This window comes from Acomys russatus, chromosome 11 (assembly GCF_903995435.1).
Source record: "Acomys russatus chromosome 11, mAcoRus1.1, whole genome shotgun sequence".
Lineage (NCBI taxonomy): Eukaryota > Metazoa > Chordata > Mammalia > Rodentia > Muridae > Acomys > Acomys russatus.
The window spans coordinates 18,548,603-18,576,028 of NC_067147.1; the positions used below are offsets into that span (position 1 = coordinate 18,548,603).

Genomic DNA, 27,426 nt, shown 5'->3' on the forward strand with positions numbered 1-27,426 from the left:
ATCTTTGGGCAGAGGGTAGGGAGTCTTATGGAAGAGTAGGGGGACAGAAGGACCAGGAGAGGACAGGAGCTCCATAAGAAGACCAACAAAGTCAACAGATCTGGCCCAGGAGTCCCTGAGGAGACTGATGCAACAAACCAGGACCACGACCATGTATGGAGAGGACCTAGGCTCCCTGCTCAGATGTAGCCTATTAGCAGCTTAGTCTTCATAGGGACCCCCTAGTAAGGGCACAGGGGCTGTCCCTACCATGAACTCTGCTGCCTGCTCTTTCATCATTTCCCCATGGCAAGATGCCTTACCAAGCAACAGAGGAAGAGGATACAGGCAGTCCTGCAGAGACTTAGTAGGGTGGGGTCAGTTAATAGGGGAGAAGGGCTCCCCTCTCTGAGGAATAGGGGAGGAGCTTAAGGGGGAAGTGGATGGGACCAGGAGAAGATGAGGGAATAGGCTACGATTGGGATGTAAAGTAAATAAAATTTTTAAAATAAATTTATATTTCAAAAAAGAAGAAGAGTAAGTATGTCTGGTGTGGTGGCACATGCCTATAATCCTAGCACTCAGGGAGGCAGAGGTAGGCAGCTCTCTATGATTTGAGGTCAGCCTGGTCTACAAAGTGAATCCAGGATAGCCAAGGCTACACAAAGAAACCCTGTCTTGGGGAAGAAAAGATTAAAAGAAAACACACCAGGAAAATAAAGGAAAGATAATGAAAGAAGGGAAAACAGTTTTAAGCAAGCAGTGTGTGTCTACACTCCCAACACTGAGATTTAGCAAGAAGAGAGCCTTAAGGTTATGGCAAGTGTCATCTCTAAAGTGATTTCCTTACCTCTCAGGGCTCCATAGACAGCTCAATAAACCAAAACCAAAGCCATATATATCATATACAACATACATTTTAATACTCATATGTAGCACACACATACTATAGGAAATGTTAGTATGTTTTGTAAAATTGGAATAAATGCTAAATACACCTGCACTAGAAAACTAAAACTTTAAGCATATGTTCTCAATATTTTATTTGTTAATGTAGTGATTAGTTAATAATTACACATGCGTGCCATAATACTCAAGTGAAAAAATACTATCTTTGTAATAAAATATATAGAACTAGTGTCTTGGTTGGCCTTTGATGTACATTTGAAACAACCTGGGGTCTCATGGGAAGAGATAACAGTAGCTAGTTTCATCAGGCTGGTCTTTGGCCATGGCTGTAAAAGTCTGCCTTGCAAGATGGCTGATGTGTGAGTGACCAGCCCACTGTGGCAGGATGATCCCTGGACAGGTGGGCCTATGTACAAGGAAACACGCAGAACAAGCCAGAGAGAAGGCCAATAAGCCTTCTCCTTAGACCTTCAAATTTGAGTGCCTGCCTTGAACTGAAAGTGTAGGTTGAGATAAACCCCTTCCTTCCCTGGTTGTTTTTGGTTATAGTGTTTACCACAGCAACAGAAAGCAAACCGGAACAAACAAGCTTTTCAAGGGTGAGATGCAATGAATGAAAGCAAATGTTTTACTATTTTCTGCCTGCTCATCCCATGCTTTCTTTCATACCTGATCTCATGCCCACCTTTAACTAAACATGTGACACAATCAAAACCTCTTCCCTTATATCTTCTATATGTCTGTTCCAACATGCTTCTCAATTTTGTAAATAAAGCAGATCAACTACTGCCAAAAGGCAGAGATGGGAAGAGAGGTCACGGACCGAGTGAGCAAAGGGGTAAAGTGTCCACATCCATGTTGCACGCTACGCAGTCAACAAGGATTGAAGGCAATCTGCTTCATCTATATAGGTGATGTTTCCTTCCATCAGCTCTCAGCATCAGTGTTAGGAGCAAGGAGGACTTAAATTATCAACAAGGTCTTGATTGTCTTTCTAGGAAAAGCAACCTGAGCAAGTCAGAGGGATGGAGGTGGACTCCTTCCCCTCATGGGTTAAGGGGGGGCATATGGGCCCCTTTCCAGATTGCCTCTGCTGAGCAAGGAATCCTTAAATTATCAAAATTCTGAAATTGAGGACACAGATTTGTTTTTTGAGGGTTCCTTTGGTTTCTCTTAGAGGGTATAAAGGATGGCCATCTGGAAGCTACTTTAATGTCAGAAGCATATATCCATCCTCTTATCACCGGTGGCCTTGCTAAACTCAAATTCTATTTATAAATTTGTGTCTTCATCGGTTCATGCCTACTTCCTCTTTCTTAGTATTTTACAGAGAAACTATTTAAAAACTGCCACTGTGGTACAGATTGGACTTTTCAACACCTGAAGCAGTGGAGGGAAGGAAGGAAACTAAACTGTAGACATTCATTCTTTGGGATCTGTGAAAGAGCTGACAGTGGAAGTACAAAGATGAGGATACCCCATGGGTACCGAAAAATTAGATACATTCAAAAAGACAGCAGAGAAAATTCCTGACATTTGCACAGCTCAAGCGGAATTCAGAGTACGTATCACCTCTGTAAATTCCTCTGTAAGAGCTTTGAAGAAACTTTCTCAGCACAGACTGCTGCTGCCTATAAAATCCAACTGGATGGGCTATCCTATTTCCATCAAAACAGGGGGCAAAAACAAAGTGCTACACAGGTAAGAGCAATCCCCCTTTCCCAGACACTCGGTGCTATCAGGTGGTGATGCTACCATGCAAATAAACATAGGTAAAGAAATGGCTTCAGATGGGCTCCAAAGCTTTGAGATCATTACTGATGTTACAAATCGGGCAGGGGTGGGGATGGGGGGGGTGGAAAGGTGGGTGAGGATACACCACCAGAGATAGAACAGGCCGTGCAATGTAGAACAGCCTGGCAACACAATGGTGATCTATATAATAAAAGTAAAAAACCAATGGTACCACAAAATTACAGTTTTCTCTCTGTCTATGTCTCTCTGTCTCTCTGTCTCTGTCTCTGTCTCTGTCTGTCTCTGTCTGTCTCTCTCTCTCTCTCTCTCTCTCTCTCTCTCTCTCTCTCTCTCTCTCTCTCTGTCTCTCTCTCTCCCCCCTCCCCTGCTTTTTCATTGATTAATTATTTTTTATTTTGTGTTTACGAGTATTTTGCCTTCCTGTATGTATGTATATCATGTACATGCCTGACGCCTGTCAAGATTACAAGAGGTGTCATATCCCCTAGAACTGGAGCCTCATATAGCTGTGAGCTGCCATGAGGGTGCTGAGAATCAAACCTAGTTCCTCTGCAAGTGCTCTTAGGCACTGAGTCATTTTCCTAGTCCTTTTTAGCACTTTCTTAGCACACTCCATGTCTAAATCCAGAGACGTAACTCCAAGAAGCCTGTATTCCTACCTTCGTCTTTTATTAGGATTAATTTTCCAAAGAGGCTTCATTATGGCATTTCCATTCATGTACGTAATTTACCCTGCATATTATTACCCTTTCTTGTGTGTGTGTGTGTGTGTGTGTGTGTGTGTGTGTGTGTGTGTGTGTGTGTGTGTGGTGTGAGCGTATGTGTTTGTGCTGGTGTGTACATATTCACATGTGTAGGACTACAGGGGTGTTTTCAGGTACTTGTGCACATGTCTGAAGTCAAGGTTGAGTATCTTCCTCAATCAATCACTCTCCACTTTTATTTATTTGAGGCAGGATCTCTTCTGAACCTGGAGTGAAGGAACCCTTTTCTCTGTCTCTTGAGTGCTAGAATTACCGAAGCCTCCCAATTTTATCTAGCATTTTGTTCTTGAAATTGATGTTGCCTACTGGCTGGAGTTTATATAGGGCTGTAAACTAGTATAACATGGACATAATATATGGATTTGGATTCCCAAAGTTTGTGACTGCGGACTGAGTTACATGAGAGAAAATCCCAATAGCAAGTGAAGCAAGTGTTTCCTAATGCAAGAATTCTTTGTACCCAGTCAGTGAACTCCAAGAACTTAATTGTACGCTCTGCCTAGCACATTACTGAAGCAGAGCAGATTCAAGAGGAGAGAAATGAGCTCCCACCAAGGGAGGAAGAATATGCCCCTAAGTGAAGAGACAGAATTGATGGTGGAATTTCATGGAAGATATTAGCAATAACATTAAAGTGTGACAGTTATTAGACCCTACATGAGACATTGCTATTAATCCTAAAGAAGAAAAGGAAAGAAAGAAAAAGAAAAAGAAAGAAAAACAATAAAGAATAATTCCATCACAAAGATTGTCTTTTAATATTTTGGCTACTATTCCAAAAAAACTGGTTTCTTTTGTCATCCTAACTGGTTGTTTTTATATATCATAATCATTATCCTTAGAAAGATAATTCTTCATTAGACTGTTGAAGAAGTTGAAACCACAAACAACATGAAGAAACCATGGATGGAGTAGTAGCGTGGCAATGTAAGATTCAACACAGACCCATTTTTTCTGCCAACATTTCTGCCCAAGTTGGCCTCTCTACTTGAGATGCCTAGTTACTTGGCCAAATTCTTATCATTAAATGCTGCATACAAGGAGAGTCCAGAAGTCCCCTCAAGGGAGTATAATCAACTCAAGAGATGGCAACTATACCTAAGCCAATAATAAGGAAATCATGAATTATTTAATTCTGCATTCCAAAAATATCTACATGGAAAGCAGACCATAAAGAAAAGAGCAAAAGAGTAATTCAATTAGAGCAAGCAAATAAAGACCCGCTCTACATTACAAACCTCCATGGGCAGTGTTCCCTGCTTGGCTCAAACTTCCTGCACTAACCAGCAGGGAAGTACATATGTAATCACTCAGGTCCCCTTACCCTGCAAGAAATTCCGGCATATTCTCAAAGAATATTAAATCCATGATATAGTGGTCTTGGAGAAATGAAATTAGGTAAAATAGGTATATATTTACATCAAGATAAAATATCATTAATCCTTATCACAAAGGTTGTAATACAAAGAATACATGGTGGGATAAGTTAAAGGTGCTTTCTTGTTAGGATAACAGATATGTACTCCTTGGCTTCATGTTTTCTAGGTTTTATCACTAAAGTCCTAAACTCCAGGAAACCCCTTGGTCCAGTAAAAACTAGGGTAGACAGTCTCTCAATTTATTAATGATTTTAAAGTGATTAATTCATAATATAATGTCTCAAGATTAATTTCAATTTCACTGGTTGCTGTTCTCTGGGTTCAAGGCTGAAAAGAACCTACCAGTGTTCTACGTGAGTCAGGCTTTTTAATAACTTAAAACTAAGGTTGTAAATAATATGAACTTCAAATCTCACTTCTGAGAGTGTACTCATTTTAAGAGGTAGATGCAATCTCTAAACACTTTAAAGATATTTACCATGTTGTTTTATATTCTTGTAAGACTTTAGCCCTTTAGGAAATAACCATAGTGTCTTACAGGACATAGCTGGCCCTGTTTTCCCAGTAAACTGGTAACTGCTCACACTGGCTGTTCAATTAGACTGCACCTATCACAAGCACCTCTTAAAGTGGAGTCCATGCTGGCATTATCACCAGAGAGCAAGCCTTAGCAACTTGCGACACTGGAAGTCCACAGTTTCATAAGGGAGCAATTGCCTTCAATTTCAACTAAATTGGGTGGCTCCTCAAAGATACTGACCTAACCCACATATGCAAGACTGTAAGAGAAAGAAGAACTCGTATGTTGGCTGTGTATTCGATTTATAGGAACTAACCAAGAGTAAGATGGATTATTCTCACTGTCATAGGGCATCTTGGTGTTTTTTTGTTTTTTGTTTTTTGTTTTTTTTTTCTAACAGCACTAGATGCACTTCATTTGCTCCTTCCTGTCTTAGACTTTCTCTTTCCACAGCTGCTTTTCCTGACATCTTTTCTTGGCACATGCATGATAACTTCCTCCAAGATGTCCTCTTTTTCCTCCTTATATGTGTTGACTTTAGCCCTTATGTATTCTCAAGGCTTTCTTAGTCCATTCTTTCAAAGTTGCTAAATCTCAGATTCAAGGTCAGGAACCTCATCAATCAACCTATCCAAGCCTCCTAGAATTGCCAAATCTAATCCAGATTCCCAGTGAACTTCCCTGAGCCTGCCCAGCGCTGCCCCTCTCTCTAGCTCCATCCTTCCTATCACCATCTGGACATCTACACATGGCATTATGTAGATATACAATGGACATGCTCAAGTTCCTTGACAAATTCTACTTTCCGCTGTGCGTTACTTTTCTCATTGTTATGAAAAAATACCTGTCAAAAGCCCCTTAAAGAAGAAAACAACCTGCTGTCCGTCCTCTGAGTGACTCCAGGTCTCCCCCTCCAGGGGACATGGTCAAATGTGAGGCACCAGAGTACGTGAGAAAGTCATATCCCACTCTCCACTCAACTGTGGAGAATGTTCTGACCATTGGCTATATCTGGGTAGGGGTTTAAAGTTTACCACCTATATTGTCCTTGGCTAATGCCTTAGTTTGAGCAGGACCCCTGGGCCCGAATCTGCCTATCTTAATGTTCTACTTGTAGGTTTCTAGGACCCTCTGGATCCTTCTACTTTGCTATTCTCCCATGCTTCTCTCATCTAGAGTCCCAATAAAATGTCCTTCCCTCTGTCCCAGTTTCCTGGTAAGTGAAGGCTTTCATGGGACATGCCCCTTGGGCTAATACCCTATGAGCATATACAGGGGGAGGTAATCCCCCTCAGGAACAGTCATAGAGGAGGGGTGTAAGGGGAAAATGGGAGGGAGGGAAGAATGGGAGGATACAAGGGATGGGATAACCATTGAGATATAACAAGAATAAATTAATAAAAAAAAAAGAAGAAAACAAAATTTGTTCTGGCTTATGGATCAAAGGGATCATTTTCTCTGGACAGGAACAACAGAGCAACAGGTAGGGTTGGCAAGTATGGTCATTAAAGTAGGAGACCATTTGACTACACTGTGTACAGTCAGAATACAGAGATCAACGAAGGTTAAGGCTTACTGGCTTTCTCCTTATTTTCAGTCCAGGACCCCAATCCACAGTATAGTACCACCCACACTTAAGGAGAGGCTTCCCTCCTCAATTCATCTAATGAAGAAAATCACTCACAGGTGTGCCCATAGGCAAATCTTATCTGGATAAGATGTCATGGGCTTGCCCAAAGGCAATTGTAATTCAGATAATTTTCCAGAGAGATGCCTGCAAGCTTGTCACCTAGGTGGTTCCAGATCTTATCAAGTTGATAATTGATTCAAACCACTTAACATGTCTCCCCTATTTCTATGAATCAAAACACCCTAGCCTATGCCAGCCTGTGTGCAAATGTTCTCGTCATCCTCTGTCTCAACTTCCTTTCCCCTGCATAAGTGATGAACTGTCAAGTCTATGATAAGAGTATTTTCCTACAGTAATCACTGCATTTACCTTTACTATAAAGGTTTATAATTTAAAATACTAGAGACAATGTTTGTTTTAAAATCTTAAGGCATAGTTCCTTTCGGAAGTAGTGGTAGAGCAAGGGAGTATGGGTAAGTCACTGATTTCACCCATATTTGACCCAGAGTTTGGAACCTCAGAACAGAGTGTGGTAATACACACTTGTATTCCTACAACAAGATGTGAGACAGACAAGAGGATCACTAGATGCTCTCAGGCCAGCTAGCCTGGCCTACTCAAACTAAAAATCCTATTTCATTTAAGGTAGAAGGCAAAACATCAAAGGGTGACCTTTCACCTCCACACCTGCACCATGGATCATGCACACACACATATACATACAAACATCAAACATACCCATTTGATAATAACAATTTAAAAAGTTAGTGTAGACTTCACATGGAAGTTTTCAGAGGCTGTCCAGGAGGAAGATGTTGCCTTGCCAACAACAAAATCACATTAATTTGAGAATGAAACACATCATGAGTACTTATCAATATATATTTATCATGTTCCCCTCACTCTGCTTCTCAAGGTATTCAGTGGTTCCAGACCTCTGGGAGACTGGGAATATAGAAAAGTTAGAAGGTAGTGATTTTCTAGATTAGGTTATAAATGTCAAATAAACATGGATCTCTTATCTCATACTTAGTAAAACCAAGCCCCTTCCCCACCCAAATTAAGATCTGTGTACCCTGGGGAAGTATCTCCCCCTTAAAACTATACAGTTTATGATACCGATATTAATGGAGTTTTACAGTGAGAATGTTTCTCAGGTGAGTGAGAATATAAAGGGTTTAAAAAACTACTCGATTAGAGAAAACTCTCATTAGTTCCAGCAAGTTAGCAAGCCATAAAGAGTGTCAGGGCCTACAGGAGTTTGGATCCCAAGAGAAGAGTCTAAGTGAGCACTAATTAGCCCAGTGATTGAGTCAAGCAGAGATTGACAAATTGAAATTAGAGAAAGGGTAGAACTCTATCTCAATATCATTCCATCGGTATTTACATTCTTATGCTTATTTCATAATTTATAGGAAACAAAACTAGCTTCTCTTGTATTCACTAAAATTTCATTTTCATGGAGAACAAAAAATATAGCTCAATTTAAAAAGCTGATCTGCTTCTAAGTTGGCCACTCTAGCAAGGGCACAGAGATATAAGGCTTGGTGGTTAAATTAGGCCGCTGGTATTCTTCCCTTGGGAAAGCCATGTGCCTTCCCTGTATCCAAATGTTTTGTTTCACAAATCTAATCCTATGTTAGGGACATAAATCAAAAACACAACAGACAAAGCTCTAAGATGCACCTCATAGGTTTTAGAAGGCAATTAACAACAAAGGGTTGAAAATAAGAGACTGAAGTTCTATTGTTGAAAATACTACTGTTGTTAAGTACTATTGATGATAATAGTAACATGTTTAATAGCATTTCACAATTTATCACAAGTTTGCATCATCTTAATAGCCAGAAAGTTTTCTGTTAGTTCAACTGTCTCATATATTGTATAAATATAAATACTTCATATGACTTTATTCCTAAAAATATCTAATTTTAATACAAATAAACACAAAGAGCTAATTGTTCTTGTTTAAGGATTCCATATGAAATTCCACCAATATTTTTAAAACAAACTGCCTGGAAACAATGGTGGAAATATCTACCATACAAGTTAAACTCTGGGTTTTTGTTTTCTGTGACAGATACACAAAGGTCACAGAAGGTTTCTAAGTCTTACTTTCCAAAGATTGTTTCATCTTTTGCTTCAGATTTTCTTTATATTTGCTTATATTCTATGACAGTGCTGAAAGAAAGATTGTGTCAAAAGTGCTAATTTGAAAAGCACTTTTGTACTTTTGTCTATTCGTTCTTAAAAAGCCTTCAGGATACCTTTTATCTTCATGTTCAAAATAAGGGCAAAGAAAAGTGTAGGTGTTATTGCATTGGGCCTTTGTTTTCTGCATTAAAATAAAGGGCTGTAACTTTGCCCCATTTATTGGCTTATGCCACCATGGTCGTCTCTTCCAAGGAGAGGTTCCTGCCTTTGCATGAGGAGTCCTGGGCTGAAGCCAAAAAACACTGCTGTCCATTCCAGACTCAGAGGAACTGATTCTCCATTAGGAACCCAGTTCCTTTGAAGTCTTGAAGATTATCACTTACAAGCAAAGGGCACAGGGCCATAACACTAAGCATCATAGATAATACAAAAACAAAACAAAACAAAAAACAAGGACATTCAGTCTTTGGACCAACCTATCTCCTGGTATTCTAAATTTCTGATTCATTTAAGCTAAATAAATCCTGCCTACAGAAGAAAGGCAGCACACACTTAGCTAGTTCTAAACACCTTTTGAATTAAGTCAGATACATCTGCTCCTAATTATGTATGTACACATACACACACGTAAACACACATACAGTGGTAGATTAAAGACAGATGTAAATGCTTAGCTAGTCTTCTAAGTGAGAAACAGGGACTAGCGTTCCTCCTGTGAGTCTGAGCTGAACTTTGCTCCTTCCCTGATTAACAGAGTGTGAGAGCCAAAACTCTCTGAGGTTGTAAGGACTAGCTCAGAAGGGACATCGGTTTCACCGGTGCACTTTGGCTTGCTCCAGTGGTGCTCTCTTAGGCTACTCTTTCTTGCATGCATCACTGTGCTGTGAGGAAAGCCAAGCCAAGCAGTTTCCCATAGACACCCTGAGAGGGAAAGACCAGAGCCATCTAAGCCAGTTTTCCTGGATCAGCTGCCAACCAATAACCAGTATCAACAGTTTTAGATGAGCAGCACAGACAGCATCTGATGATAGCATCTGATGATAGCATCTAATGATATGTAACAGAATCTAAATGGAAACACTTCACTCAAGTCTTCCTCCGCCGAATTGTGGAGCAAATTAAATTGCAGATTTTAAACTATTAGGTCTCTGTAGAGCTTAGAAGGTGGATGATAGAATTACAGAATATCCACAATGAAAAATATTCTGATGCCTTGCAAATATGTCTGTTAGATATACTGAGCCAGAAGGCTGAAGAAGATGTTCCAATGTTATAGACAGTGTTGTTGGGTGATGTTAAGGCAGTAAAGTGTCTCAGTCATTTTTTCATTTTAGAAGCTGCTAACCCACACTCCAGGTTCACTCAGGTATTTAAGTTTTATCCCTTCTCAAGTCTCTGATGGGTTGGAAGAGCAGATAGCTTAGTCTTTCAGTGAAGCTTAGTAGGTTAGGGGTTAAGATGTTTTTAAATCATGATAGATATTGTGAGTTAATAGAGATGAGATATGATAGGTATTAATCTCCATTCAGAAATTTAGACCCAACAAGATAGAAAAGATGTTTACTCCAAGTTTGCCAAACACAAATGTCCAAATCACTATGAATGTAACATTTATATAATTCCAGATTGTCTCATGGATCTGCCTACTGTTTGTAGTTTATTTCACTCATGTGTAATAATATAAATGTATATGTTAAAAAAAAACATAACAAAAATCTTTTCAAAAATAAGAAGCCATTCTGATGCTATGCTAAGGACTCTGAGAATTCAAGCCTAAATGTCTTTGTCTCCCATTTCTTAGTAATTCAGAATAAGAGGGTGGTGGTCTCAGTGACCTTTTTGTACCTCTGAAGTATTACAAGATCAAATGATAACAACTATTCCAGCTAGAGAAATACCATAAATATATATAACCACTGGATTATAACCAGTGTCACAGACCTAAATATTTATGTATTTTTAAGTCATCCTAAGTTAGATATAGTCTCAGCAAATAAAAGTTAAAGAAGCCCAATCACTTTCATTCATTCATTCATTCATTCATTCATTCATTCATTGCTGTCTTCTTTTTGTGTCTGGTGGTAGGCAGTGTGTGCATGTAAGCACAGGTGCCTATGAGGGCCAATGTAAGCACAGGTGCCTATGAGGGCCAGAGGCATTGGATCTCTCTGGACCTGCACTGCAGGCAATTGCGAGCCACCCAGTAAGAATGCTAGGAACAAAATTGAAGCCTCCACTGTAAGCGCAGTGCCTGCCATCCCTCAACCCCAAATAAAACCAATTCTACAGTCACCTTATGTTATGGAAATTTCTCCTTTCAGAAATTACTCTCTGATTATAATCCTTTTCTCTCATATCACCCACAAGGCTTTGCCATTTAACTAGAAAATGCCTTAAATGCTGCCATGTTTGAATCCTACATGACGTTGATGAGGGTCTCTGCTATTCAAACTACTTGAGTACTGAAAAATCAGAACAAACAAAAGGGTTATTATGAAAGGAAAAAAAACAGTACTCCCCATTCATGTCTTCAAATAAGACTAGTTCAAAGCATGAGAGGAAACGAAACTGGAAATTCTATGATCACATAAACACTGAGAAAGATTCCAGAGACGACATAATATCCATGTCCTTCAAAGCAGAATACTATTTTTTGTGATTATGACATTCTCCTCCCTCCCTTACATCTTGCCCTCTCCCCCACCACACATGTGCATGTGCATGTCCATGTGCGTGTGGATGTATGTGTCTGTGTGTGTGTGTGTGTGTGTTTACCAAGACTCTAAGCTCTTCTCAAAGATATTCTTGAGGCTTTTATATAAATCCTCTCAGGTAAATTTAAGCCAAAACTTAAAAGGAAATGTAAGATGGATTGGTTTGTCACGTAGCCAACTGTTCTTTAAGAAGGTTTGAGATCACTATCTTAGGTTATATAGAACTTGCTCTCACTTCTTAGGATATCTAGAATTCACAGAACCAGTTCTTCAGTACTGACGAGGCAACACAGAAATTTTTGCTCACATAAAACAAAGCTATCATACATTAAACTACAAGATCAAGTTACTGACAAATCCCCTACTTGCTACTTTTAATGCCACAGGGAGAAATGTACAGTTTTCTCAAAGTCCAATGTCTCTGAAGACAAAGTGCCATTGAAGAAAAATGGCATCATGTTCAAGATAGATAGCTTTAGACTGGAAGACAGTGATGCCTTAAACTGGGGTAGTAAAGCCCTGTTTTTATGGAAAAGGATGGGTCTGAGGTCATTCCATGAAATTGATTTCCCAGAAAATGGAAAATAGGCAATTTACTCTAAGAATTTTATTGAAAAATTATGCTATTCTATTTGAATAATGATGGGAATGTTCTACACATTTCCTTTATTAATGAATTAAAATACACAAAACACCATAAAATTATATTAGAGGTTCAAAAGTATCACTTAAATCTTCTTTACCAGTCACTTTCATTTTGTAAAATCAGCAGTTCCATTAAAATCGTATTATGTAAAAATGGGTTTTTACTGTAATAATAGTTATTACCTATTTAGCTCCCAAGGATGTTGTGAAAATTAAATAATAAGCCATTGGAAAGCAAATACAAAGTGTCGCTAATATCAGAGGCCAAGAGGGGCAACCAGATGGCAAAAAGAACAGGAGAGTACACCCCTAACACAACACAAATCACAGCATTCATGTCTGATTCCATTACTGCAAACACTCGAAGCAGTGCTCATGTGGACTGATGCTATCTCATTTCTTAATATTATGATATATTAGTCTGAGCCCTCATGTTATATAGATGAGGGTCATTTACACAGTTGGTAAATGTCAGTAATCCAATAGGGAACCCAGGTTTGTCCTATTTGATGGCTCACTGTATATCCACTGAGGAATTCCCTGTTTCCCTACTGTCTCCTAATCATGCTTTGCATTCATACCCTCTCTTTCACAGTCCATTTCACATACGTTTTCCTCCAAGATCCACTTCTCCACTATTCACTGAAGACAGTTTGCTTCTAAACACACAGTTTCCCATAGTTGGGATTATTATTATTCATTATATGTTTTATTAACACAGCTAAACCACTGGCAGTCCGAAAGCATGAGCATAACTTACTCATTTTTAGTGCCTAGGTACTAAATACGTGACACATAACCTCACACCCAAGGCAAATGATTTGACCAGTGGTGCATCGTGTTAGGTTCCTATCTAAGGCATTTCTCTAACAGTAGATACATCATAAGGTTAAAAGCATCAAATTGTTTTGTATTTGTTTTTGTTTCTAGTTAAAGGCCCAATGTGAATAGTAAACACTAAAACGTAATTTTGCTATTGTGTAGGCTGATTTTCATGGATCAAAAGAGGCAGGTATGGAACCTTTAAAAAGAGATGGAGATGCAATAAAGCTAGCATGGGTCTCAGTGGTAAAGTAGTTGCCTAGAACATACAAGGCTTTGAGTTTGAGTCCCACAGGGTGATTATATATGCATGTGTGGGCATGTGTGTGAGTGTGCATGTGCGCGTGCAATATGTGTTTATATTATATGTACAAGTGTGCATATGCGCAGGTATGTACGAAGGAGATGGGAGAGATAGTATACAACACTGATTTCCTGCCCTACATTCTTTACTCACTAACCTGGTAGAATCTGAGTTTGTTACTTCACATTTCCATGTCCCAGATTCCTCATCTGTAAAATTTACACAGCCAGTTGTAAAAACCAAGTGAAAAAGTCCCCATAGAAGATCGCAGTAGGTAACACACACCAAGCACTATCAATAATAATTAATAATAATAATAATAATAATAATAATAATAATAATAATAATAATAATAAATTTCACAATTCCTATAAATTTGTTCAAAGGATAAGAAATTGTTTTTCTCTGACTCAATCTTGAAATCTGTATCAAACTTTTCAACCTCAAAGATTTGTTTTTGCTGTTAAAGTACAGACAGAGGCATTTAGCTCATCTAAGTCCTTTATCTAAGCAGCATTTGGTATCCACCTTGTGCCAGACTCAGTGAACACACTTGAATCAAAGGCTGGGAACTAAAGAAACAAAAGCAGCCATGAGTTCAGACACAGGCAAGTCTACAGGGAAACAGAGGGAAGTAGATTCAACACGAAGACCCACCAGAGGTCACAATACTAAGAAAGGTTTGTCAAAACAGAACGCTGAAGCTCCTGTCTCATACCCAAGAATGAAGGGCACAAATGGACTTAAATGCAGCCCACTACCAGACCATTCACTGCCATCAAAAGAGGTTTAAAGAAGAGCAGGAAAGCACAACAAGTAAAGAGAGAAGGCTTGATCCCATATTACATGTCTCCTTTTTCTCACCTCTTTTTCACTGCTAAATATAACAAAAGATAACTGAATGTGTTTCAAAATGCCCCTCCTTCTTACATTCTCACAATAACACAGCTGCTGGGCAAAACAGTACCTTCTATGTATATTATAGCAATAGCTGCATTCCCAGCCCTCCTTTCGCCACAGCATAGATTGGTGCATTTCAGAGATGCTTCATGGAGAACCCAGGCCCATCATCCAGAGTTAACGGTGATCACAGGGATGAAGGGTAAGGGGACCAATAAGGATTCCCAGCATCAGAGCACATGGTAGACACATATTGCAATGCCAAGCAAGGTGGATGAGACTACCCCTTGTTCAGCATCAAAGCCCCAAACACTTCCCTTCACTTTCAAAAACTTCCTAGCTTCCTGCATGGAGTCAGGGAACTCTCTAGCTTCATGGGAAAAACCAGAGCCTGGAGCAAATCTGCTTGCTAGGATTCATCAAAGACATGACTGAGGTAGAACAGATTCTTCTTTGCAGAATAAGAATGACTCATAAGCTCATTGAGTCAAAAATTTAGGCCCTCCATTGAAGAGCAAGGTGGATAATGGGAAAACTGCATAATAATACTTCAAGTTTGCATCAGACAGCTCATACACACCATCCTTCATCTTTCTAGACAGTAACATAGACATCATCAAATCATTACGAAGCTACAAAGTTACCAGTGTGATTTGTTTTGTTTTGTTTTTTGGCTCTGCTATCATAAATAGTGAGAAGAACATGTCCACTCTGTTTCACTTTACTTTTAGTCACTTTGGGAAGGAAGTGTACTCTATAGCTTAAAAACAAAGGTTTAAAATAACTTGCTTGGATTCAAGTCCCTACTCCTATGAATTTCAGGTTGGGTGGCTCTAACCATGTACCTCAGCTGCCATGCACCTGTTTCTCTTTGTCTGTAAAATGCAGACAAAAGCATCACTCTATTTACAAGGTCCTTGTTGGCGTTAACAAAGTACACAAAGAACAGCTCCTGGTACACTGTTAGTGCTCAGTAAATGTCTGACATTACTATTGATTCACAGATAGACAAATGGTTTTTTCCACACAGCAGATCTTTTGTTTATTGTAACCTTGGGATAGGCATAGTGACCATAAATGGAGTTTGGTTCCATGATACTCAATAAAATTGTTGTATGAAAACTATTTTCATCTGAGTCTAACAAAATTACTTGGGACTCCCCTTTAAGGAAAATTAATGTTTTAAATATAGGTGTGATCTGGTATACTTCTGGAGTTACCTTTTTTCTCATAAAAGAAAAACAGTAGGTGGTATACAAAGCAAACAATTTCAGAGTGAAGATATTCAACAGAGCAGGAAAAAATCTGTAACAACTATCCATATGATGACGGATTAATATGTAGACTATACAAGGAGCTCACAGATTGGAGATGTAGCTTAGTGGTTGAAAGCCTGCCTAGCATGTGGAAAGGACTCAGTTCAATCCCTAGAACCAAAATAAATAACATAATAAACAACAAATAACCTAATCAATAACTAGATAGATTAATTTGATTGACAGTTCTCAAAGAAGGAAGTACAAATTCAATGCATAAGTGAAAAGCACTCAGTATCCTGAACCATAAAGAAAATACAAATCAAAAATACCCTGAAGAACCCATCTCATCCCAGTAGAGTGGCTACCAAAAAAAAAAAAAAAAAGAAAAAAAAAAAAAAAAACGAACAAACAAAAACAAATGACAAGAAATGCTGGCAAGGACATTAGGGGGAAAGAACTCACACTCACCACTAGTGGAAATGTAAATGATTTGGCCACTATATAAAACAATATAGAGGTTCCTCAAAAAAAAAACACTAGAATGCTTCCTCTACTAGGGGGTCATAAAAATAAGTAGCTACTTATTTTTCCTGCCTTGTATTACATCAGGCAATCTTATACCCAGTCAAAATTGGTTCAGTTTCCTATCACAGTTGGTTTCACTCACTGGGCAAAATCATGACATCATCACCGCGTCTTGGGATGGTCTGGTTGTATCCTCCCCAGCCATTTTCAACATCTTGCCATGTTTCAGGAAGGGACCATTTTAAAGCTGATTTGGGTACAACTGTAGAAGCTGGAATAAACCAGAAAGATGCAAAGTTGACTATGAAAACAGAAGACATTGTGACAAGTTCAAGATTCAATTGTTATTTAAGACTGTGGTAGTTTGCCCTCTTAAACTAACTGGTTTTCTCTAGGTGAGAGAAGCATGGGAGACTGGGGAAATAGAAGGATCCAGAGGGTCCTAGAAACCTACAAGAAGAACATTATGACGGGTAGATCTGGGACCAAAGGTCCTGCTCAAACTATGACACCAGCCAAGGACAATAAGTGCAGTAAACTTCAAACCCCTACCCAGATCTAGCCAATGGACAGGACATTATTCACAGTTGAGTGGAGAATGGGGTCTGACTTTCCCCTGAATGGGGAGGCCTGGTGGCACTCAGAGGAAGGATAGCAGGCTACCAAGAAGAGACTTGATGCCCTATGAGCATATACAGGGGGAGGAGGTCTCCCTCAGTCACAGTCATAGGGGAGGGGAGTAAGGGGAAAATGGGAGGGAGGGAGGAATGGGAGGATACAAGGGATGGGATAACAATTGAGATGTAATATGAATAAATTAATAAAATACATTAAAAATTAAAAAACTAACTGGTTTTAATATTAGTTTCTGTAAAACATTTTATGGCAAGAAATCAAGTTATTACCTAGTCCCTACCCTTCTGAGAAAATATATTCCAAGCATATTAAACATTTGTATCCTGCTTCATTATAAATATTATATATGCTTATCATGGATAATTTTGAAAATGCTAATAAAGAAAAGATAATAATTACTCAGAACCTCACCACATAATGATTATCACAATCAACCTTTTATTTGTGTTTCCTTCTATAATATCACAGTATTGTTATATAATGGAAATTATATCAGATTCAGTTCTATTCTGTTAGCTTAGTTATTTTTCTTATGTATTTTCTATTGACATTAGAACTCTTAATAAACACAATTTTGGTGATTACATACTAGGAATCCATTATTCTCTTACTCTCTAACATCTAGCACATAGTCTGTCTAGTAGTAAACAATGTGATTTGAGCAATCTCTACGCAAATCTAAAAGTAATCCTGATTATATTCTTAAAATGCACGCCTTATTAGAACAACTGAGTCAGAATGTGCCATTCTCGCAGATCCTGACGTATGTGAATGGCAGGATTATGACCTGGGCACTTCTTGTGATAGTAATTTATGAACAAATTATATGTCCTTATTAATTCTGTTCCTGACCAATAGCATTCTACTGGTACCACTCTCATGAGATTGATAACTACTAACCACTTTCTTAAGAGACTTCCAGAAACACATTGTGGCACATTGTGGACTTTGCCATGTTGGACTATATGTACTTGCCTTTTTCTGGTATGTTTTTGTTGGAGTTGTTGTCCACCCACCCCATGATTGACCAGTAAATCTACAGTTCAGGAAGGTTGTTTCATAAAGGAAAGATAAAAGGCCACCTCTTGGCAGGGTGAAAAGAATCTCTTCCATTTGTGGTTACTTTCACAAGCATAAATAATGATCATCTTTTGAAAGAAGTTCCTGATAGTGGTAGGAGTCTCAAATGAACAAAATAAATATTAGTCTCACTTCCAGGCAACTAAGATACAGCGTCAATAATACCAGGGAGATAAAAATATGCATCCAGATTGACAACAGATTTTGTAATAATTCTCATCCAAGGAAGGAAGCAAAGTTTGGCCAGGAGAAGCTTCCTGAAGGAAGAAGTAACTGACTAACATTTTAAAGGCTTAAAGGTTCTGCAGGTAAAATAGGGAGAAGCAAAGGCCCTTGATCCAGATGTGAAATGTACCTGACAGTATGCAAAGTTGAGAAATAAAATGTCAAGTGGGGGAATCAAAAGAAGTTTGATAAAACAAAATTAGAATGAGGCAAATGATGAGTTAGGAAAAATAACAAGGAGTCAGAGAGTGGGATAGTGAAATACTATGGAGACATAGAGGCCAAAGATCCCAAGACTATTAGGATAGAAGCCAGTGAGTGCTATCAACTTCTAATAAACTGAGGTGGTATTGGGGGTAAATTTGAGATATCCGGATTGAAATTCACGCCAAACAGTGGATGAAAGTGATTCTGAAAGGTAAGAGAGAACACAGAGCAGGAAAGGTAGGTTTGGATATCATTTGTTATAAGGTCATATCTGTGTCTTTGAAGATGAATAAGATGTCACCAAACAGCAGACAAAATGTCTGATGTCACAAGGATGGCAATAACCTCCTGGATTTCCTAACAGTGTCAAGGTCTATAGCAGTTATGATCTAACTTGAGCTCCAGAATAATACAAAAGCATACGGACTGGGGCTATACTGACATCACAGACACATAAATACACAGGTACATAACTACAACACAGCCTGAAAGTAAGGCACATCTTAGAACAGGTCTATTTCAGATAGAGGCTTTATAAATGGTTTATAAATTCTAGCACGGTGATGACTTCTCATTATGGTCTCAGTAGTCCAAGGAAACAGGATGAAGGATTAAGGGTGTCTGCTGGTTTAACGACTAACTAGTACCACAAAGACCAGGCATAGTTTTTGATGTTCTACATACAGTAATATATCCAAAGAACAGTGACAAATCTCTTTAAAACGTCACAAAATCTCAAAGCAAAACAAAAACAAAAACAAAACAAAACAAACACACACACACACACACACGCACAAACAGAAAAACAGTTGCTTCAAATTTATTTTACAGGTAGTGGAAAAAAACACCATCATCGTTCTAGTCCACAGAAGGGCTGGAGTTATAGTTAATCTAACAACCCAAACCCTCCATTAACTACTTTAATGAGGAATGTTACATACAAATTCCATCATCTTATTCCATCCTGCCTTAAGAGCATGTTTCAACTTTTTGCTAGTTCCTAGATTTCTATGTGGTTAATAGTGAACCCAAAGTTGAGGAGTTAAATGAACTCTGAGTTGAAACAACAGTCAGCAATGTAATGCTTGCCTTTCTTGTGCAATGGAATGAGTTCAAGATCAGATCTCGTTAACAGTAACACTCCATAAGAGTTAATATTAGAGTCCCAATAGGATGTCCTCCCCTCTGTCCCAGTTTCCTGGTAAGTGAAGGCTTTCATAGGACACGCCCCTTGGGCTAGTATGCAGACATAAGTGAGTATATACCATTTGAGTCTTTCTGCTTTTGGGTTAACTCAGGAAAAATAGCAGGTTACCAAGAAGAGACTTGATACCCTATGAACATATACAGGGGGAGGGAATCCCCCTCAGGAACAGTCATAGGGGAGGGGAATAAGGGGAAAATGGGAGAGAGGGAAGAATGGGAGGACACAAGGGATGGGATAACCATTGAGATGTAACAAGAATAAATTAATAAAAAATTAAAAATAAATAAATAAAACTTTTTTAAAAAGAGTATTAGAAGCTAACTATTAAGTTTGGCAGTTGTGGAAGGTGTGCTCAAGATGAGATCCTCATCAGAGAAGCTTCTTCTTGTAGTAGATGCTAGACCCAGAAACTCTCAAGTGTACAATGTGTAGAGAGCAAGAGACTTTGAAAAACTCACCCTAAGTGGGATGTCATTATCAAACCCCTCCCCTCAAAATTCAGTGACCCATGTGGAAAAGGAGGCAGAAAGATTGTAAGATCCAAAGGTGATAGGCAACTCCAAGGAAACAGCAGCTTCCAGACACAATAAGACTGACAATATACATAAGAACTCAGAGACAGTGAAACCATGCACACGACCTGTACAAGTTCAAACCAAATAAAATCTCAGCAGTGAAAAAAGAAAGTGTGCACAATGTCCCACCTCTAACCAGGAACCTATTTGTGATTGACATCTGCTGAAAAAGGGAAAACCAGTTTTCTCCAATGGAGTGTCACTGGGTGTATCAAACACACACCAATACAGGTCCCATGACCAGAAGAAGTTAGTTGACACAAAACAAACTCCATTTGTCCCTCTCCTTGACCTCTCTTTTCTTCTTCCTCTCTCCCTCTCCTCCCCTTCCCCCCACCCCTGTCTTTACACTTTTTGGTTGGTTTTGTTTGGGGACATTTAGGCCTTTTGAAAGAGAGAGAGAAGGAGAGGGTAGGGAGGGGAAATGAAATTGGATGAGTGGGGAGGATCTGGGAGGGATTGGGGAGGGGAAAGAATATGATTAAATTATATCGCATGAAATTTTTTAAATAAAAAAGAGAGTGGTCCTAGTGTGATGATTGAAGTAGAAACCATATTACAGAGGACTGGAGGATGCACTAGAGGTAAGAAAAAGAAGACCTCAGTCAAATGTGAGGCACCAGAGTACGTGAGAAAGTCATATCCCACTCTCCACTCAACTGTGGAGAATGTTCTGACCGTTGGCTAGATCTGGGTAGGGGCTTAAAGTTTACTGCCTGTATTGTCCTTGGCTGGTGCCTTAGTTTGAGCGGGACCCCTGAGCCCAAATTTGCCTATCATAATGTTCTACTTGTAGGTTTCTAGGACCCTCTGGATCCTTCTACGTTGCTATTCTCCCATGCTTCTCTCATTTAGAGTCCCAATAGGATGTTCTCCCCTCTGTCCCAGTTTCCTGGTAAGTGAAGACCATGTCCCCTGGAGGGGGAGACCTGGTGGCACTCAGAGGAAGGACAGCAGGTTACCAAGAAGAGACTTGATACCTTATGAGCATATACAGGAGGAGGTAATCCCCCTCAGGAACAGTCATAGGGAAGGGGAATAATGGGAAAATGGGAGGGAGGGAAGAATGGGAGGATACAAGGGATGGGATAAACATTGAGATGTAACAAGAATAAATTAATAAAAAAATTAAAAAAAAAAAAAGAAGACCTCAGGTTGAAGTATCCCAAAGCGTTGGAGGCTGTGAGCCTTAGGTCTTCCCCCAAACCTTGAGATCACCCTTGATGAGGACCAACATTTGTAACAAACCCTTACACTACTTCCCTATATAAATCTGTTAATCAGCCGCAGCTCAAATTGAATTAGTCTCACATAGACTATATCAGGCAAACATTGCCATCTACTCCTTCACCCTTCATTCACCTACTCCCAAATTCTGTAGCTCTGCATTGAGGAAGCTAGCTAGTCTTTGGAGAAGCTTCCATGTCTGATAACAGCTAAAATGAGATTCATCATGCATAGATAAAAGGGGGGAGGTTGGTTGGCTGATTTAAACGGTTTCTTGGCAGGATCCTAGAATTCTCCTGTCCATAATATTTTCACAATAACCACCACAATTTGTACACTTAACAGGCTCTCTATTAATGGGTCAATGGAGAGACTTCTGGCAGGATATTATCAAAAGTTTCCACAGCATTTCATAGTTATATTGAAGCTTGAAATGGGTTAACCGATACGACTTGATTAATCATATACCTTTGTTTATGGAAAACTAATGTTAATAGTGCAATAATTGTTTCAATAGAATGATTTATTAAATAAAATCCACTGTCATTTTAAATTTATGTTTAGACTTTATATTCTATACCATGGAAGTCAAGGAACTCTCTGGAATTCTCTTATCTGAAATATTTTACTGATACTGATTCTGTGCCTTCTCATGCATTGTAATACTTTTCTATCCTAAATTATGTCACAAACAAACACTGGCTATAGAGTTTAATTTCATGTATAAATTAATATATACTTCCCCAAATAATAAAAGTATACTAGGGTCAACATGGTACAGCAGAAAGAATACAGGACTGAGTTGAGATATGAGAGGTCTTGCACAGACTCAACCACTGACCAACACTATGTGTGTGTAAACTGCTTAATCTCTAGCCATCACATATAGTCACATTTACCCTAGAGGACCTTGCACAAGACAACCTTTCCTACTGGTATGAGTCTATGAAATAAGGACTCATCCCTGGAATCTGGGGACAAGATTTTCATCGAGAAAAGGGTTTGGTTCCCCCCTTTTCTTGGTAATAGCTATTTAAAAGGAAATTTTAAATTAATCACTTTCTCATTTATTTGACATCCTCCAGAGACAATAAGACATCATAAAGGTAAGAGCCATTCTTTCTTGTTCACTGTTGTTACACGCGCGTGCACGCACACACACACACACTCACACACACACACTCACACACACACTCACACTCACACACACACACTCACATTCACACACACACACTCACACACACTCACACACACACACACGCACACACATACTCACACACACTCACACACACACACCTTAAAGAGAGACAGTCAATAAACCAGGAATTTTGAGGCACCTAAAGGAAAAGATGGGATAAAGATGGAAGGTATAAAGAATAAAATGGAGTAAAAGCATGGAGCCTGCCATGAAGCCAGTCACTCATCAGTAGTGCAAAAAGCATGGGGTGGTCGCCAAGGGTTCTTCTCTTAGTTCAGTGCAGTAACGTTACTTCATTTGCTTTTTAATTGAAATGGGAGAATTTGAACGTTTTTGATTAGTATGACTCTTCTCTGACATAACACAAATATTCCCCTGAAAATCAAAGGAAAGCCCTGCCTTTGAAAGTCTTTATCCCTCTTGCAAATGTACAGTTCAACTGACTCACAATAAACAAAAACAAACCGAGACATACAGTAAAAGGAGGTTATGAGATGTTTAGTCTTTGAGTTAGCCGGATCTCATGGAACCATCTGACTTTTGGGGAGTGTTTGTTTATCCTGATTTCCTGAAATTACCAGGAACAATTAAAGTTTAGAGATACCCTGGATTTTTCTCTCCATTTGGAGGGGGCCTAATGGCCCATCTGCAGATCTGGAGTCCTGTGTGCACATATGGCTCATGATTTATGAAATGTGCTTATTTACATGTTACAATTCTTTCTATTGTTTAGGAAGACAAAAGCATCCTTATATCTTCCCCTGACATGCAGACATATATTTAATTATAGGACAACACAGCAGAGAGCTGTCAGGTGCCAGAACAGGAGAGCTGATGCGTGCCTGTTATAAACAAAGAAGAGAAAGAATGTATAGAATCACTAGCGAACATTCTGCTCTATTGGGCATTTTATTTCATGGTTAATACTCACCTGAAACAGTTGGAGGCACACCTTCCTTCACTTGGAGAAATACCTTAACTTGACCTTCACCTGAAACTTAACATTAAAAAAAAAAAGTGAGTGTGATTCAAAGATACCATGCATAGGGGAGACTGATGCCATTGCATTTTAATCTTCAAACACACCCCCAAAAATGGAAATGAAAGAAAAAGGACTTCTTGCTAATTAATCTAACACTTGATTTCTACCATTTTATTTCATTTGCCTTGATTTCATTAAGCATAATGGCAGAGCGGGTCTCATAATCTGCACATAAGCAGTGAGCTAGGAAAAACACTGCAGCCACATGCTCTGTGGAGGCCACCGGTATCCAGCAGGTGTACCTCATTTCCTATGTCCATAATTCTGTGGGCTCTGTTGTAGAATGCATGGATTTTTCACCAACAGAGTTGAGATCATCCATGAAATGTATTTGCTTTACCTTTTCCCAAACAAATTGTCCTTTTAATGAAGGTTTTTCCCCTACCCTACTCCCCCTTTCTCCTCCCTTATTCTAAACCAACTAAGCACATTTAAAAGGCCTGGGGTTCATTAATTTTAAGTGTTCAATAAATTAGTGGAAATAATCAAAAGGCCTGATTCTTTCTGATAATGACAATTTGATGTCAGTATAAACCAGTAGATTAAGCTGGGAACATATGCTCCTTTGCCAAGAGAGGTTGCTATAATTAAATAGTGAATGCATCTACAAGGTGCTCTCATGCCTGATTAATTAGTAATCAGGTGCATGAACTCTATCTTTCTGGTAACACCTTGTCTCTTATTGGTTAATTACCTTTCTGCCTTATAGGATATCATGTGACCCAGCCCTTCCCATCACTGGAGGACCTAACACAGCTGCAGGCTATAGCCTCTGGTCTTGGCCAAACTCAAGCCTTCATTTTTTTGTTTTCCTAGGACACTAAACTCTTTCTTCCATCACAGATGGGACAGAACAAATGTCATTCTTTCTAATTACAAAACATACGCTTCCAAACATTAGAAAGAAAACAATAGCCAAAGAGATCCAAGATGAGATCTATTCTTCTACTTCTACTTTGATACTTTATGTTTTTCAACTATAAAATACATGAGGCTTGGTTTTACCTTTACATCATCAGATCTAAGGCAAGACAAATTGGCAACATATTCTTGATATGTTCCTTTTGTGTACATGTATGTGTGTATATGAAGGGGCAGTGCATTTGCATTCATGAGTATGCCACAGTACACATGTAAAAGACAGACAATAACCTCAGATATTTGTTACCACTGCATACCTTGCTTGGCACAAGGACTCTTTTTTGTTTCTGAGCTGCGTATGCCATGATAGCTTCTGGAGAGTTCAGTCTCTGCCTCCCATCTTACCACAGGAACCCTAGGTGGGATTACACACACACACACACACACACACACACACACACACACACACACACACACACACACTGCTATGAGTCAGGCTTTTACATTGGTTCTGAAGATTTAAACTTGGTCATTAAGTTTGCATCGTTAGTGCTTTACCCACTGAACTGTCTCCCTAGGCTAAGGTGTTCCTTTTCATAGTCATTTCTAAGACCTTCCTTAAATTATCATTTTCTTCTTGTTGTATACTGACCCATGTCCCTCCCTCTCTCCCGCCCTCCTTCCCTTGGCTGGAGAGATAGCTCATTGGTTAAGAGCACTAACTGCTCTTGCAGAGGATCCCTGTTGAACAGTCACTTGTATCCCTAGCTCCAAAGGATGTAATGCCCTCTTCTGGTCTCTGCAAGCACTCACCTGCATAAACCCACACACAGGCACACTCATATACTCATAATTACAAGTAAAATAAAAAATAATTTAAAAATTAAATCACCATCTCACCTTTTTCTTTAAGGTCTCACACAATTAATTCTGCTTGCATTTTCTGTGCCTCTCTAATATAAAAAAAAACACCACTAGTTCCATACCTTGATATTTATCTTGTTTGTTTTCAATTCACTAATAATTACATAGCAGTTGGTAATTTAGGATTATACCAGTAACTGTCATTGTATCTAAATTTTGCTTTGTTTTGTTTCAGTGTTGGGAACCAACCGAATTTTCTGGAATGCAGGACAAACACTGTGCCACCGAATGCATGCATACCCATAGGGGGTGCTTTCTTTTATTTTTAAAAATTTTTATAATTTATTCAGATTGCATCCCAATTGTTATCCCCTTGCTTGTATCTTCTTGTTCTCACCCTCCCTCCCTCTTCCACCCTATTCCCTTCCCCTGGACCTCTGACAGAAGAGGACCTCCTCCTCTACCATATGACCATAGCCTATCAGGTCTTATCCACATAACCTGCTTTCTCTTCCTCTATGTGCCACTAGGCCTCCCCACCAAGGGGAAGTGGTCAAACTGGGGGCACTAGAGTTCATGTCAGAGACAGTCCCCACTCTTCCCACAACCGTGGAGAATCAGCAGTCCATTGGCTATATCTGAACACAGGGTCTAGGTTTACTGCATGTATTGTCCTTGGTTGGTTCAACAGTTTGTGCAGGCACCCCTGGATTCAGATCCACTGGCTTTGATGGTCTCCTTGTGGGGCTCCCAAACTCTCTGGGTCCTTCCATCCCCCCATTCTTCCATACCACTCTCTTTTTTATGTATATTTCATTTATTATAATTTATTCACATTACATCTTGCTGGCAGTTGTAGGGAAGAGTTGGGGGAATGGAACGTCCGGGAGGGAGCAGGAGCTCCACAGGAAGAACATCAAGGCCAGTGGATCTTGACACAAAGGGGCCTGCACAAATTGGTGCACCAACCAAGGATAACACATGCAGAGAACCACGACCCCTGTTCAGATGTAGCCAATGGACAGGTGATTCTCCACATTTGGGGCCGGGGACGGAGAGGAAGAACTTCTGTCGAACCTCTGACATACCACTCTCTTTTACAAGAGAGATTTTCTCATGCACCTTCCAATGTTTGATACTTCCAAAAATGTAGTTCTGTTTTTCTTTTTTTTATTCCTGTGGCTTGACTTACAAAACCCAAGTTTACAGCACTCTAAGCTGGTTACCCAGACTAGACAATGGAAAGGCATTTTGCTTGCTCTCATAAATGTGAAAGAATAGCCGTAGTCACAGTGGTAATGGAAAGAATGTTGATAACATTAGTTCTCTCTGGAATAAAAGCAAAAGACAAATTTGGACAAAATATCATTAGGAAACATGGAAATAAATGCTTCCATGTAAGAGTTGGGCATTAAATGGTGTCAATCAATCAATCTCTAAGAAAGACAAACTAGAAAAAAAATTCCAGGAAATATTAACAAGAGAAGTGAAGATAGTTTAAAGGTGTTATGAAAGCCCTTCTTATTTCTTGGTTTCCAAATAGCATAGGCTTCAGGAGGCACGTATATGTGTGTTCAATGTATACATGGTCTGTTTTCTATGACACAGCCAGAGGCAAGGAAAGAAGTAGTATTACACTTTACAGATACTTTACAATATCAACCCCTTTAAAATAGCATAAGTGAAATAGGTAGAGGAAGAAGATAGTAATTATTCTCCTCATTAGATAGATCAAAATAAATAAATAAAGTTAGAGGAAATGCAATTCATGCACCACAAAGGCCTTGGATGATAAAGGCCACCATGCATATCCATGCACTCTGGTTACCATGGGGTGACTGAGGCAGCAGCTGAAGGATCTTCCCTTAACACATCAAATCCCAACTGCTGAACTTGTCCCTTCTTTTCCTTCCTCTCTCATCCAGGAACCACTTTTAACAGACCAAGGCTTTTTGCTCTCTTGTTCTACCCTCTCAGCAGCTCATTTCACTGCACTTAAGGGATGATGGCCGGACTGAGCAGCCACTAGTTCTGCTACACACCCA

The 27,426-nt window shown here is 39.3% G+C and overlaps 1 protein-coding gene across 1 annotated transcript in view; it reads right to left on the reverse strand.

Moving 5' to 3' along the window:
* The window catches only part of Pkhd1 (PKHD1 ciliary IPT domain containing fibrocystin/polyductin), a 474,396-nt gene that overhangs the window by 186,770 nt on the left and 260,200 nt on the right, over positions 1 to 27,426 (reverse strand). Inside the window, 2 exon segments of the mRNA XM_051152952.1 lie at positions 16,402 to 16,530; positions 23,546 to 23,611. Of these exon segments, the coding sequence (XP_051008909.1) occupies positions 16,402 to 16,530; positions 23,546 to 23,611 (195 nt within the window).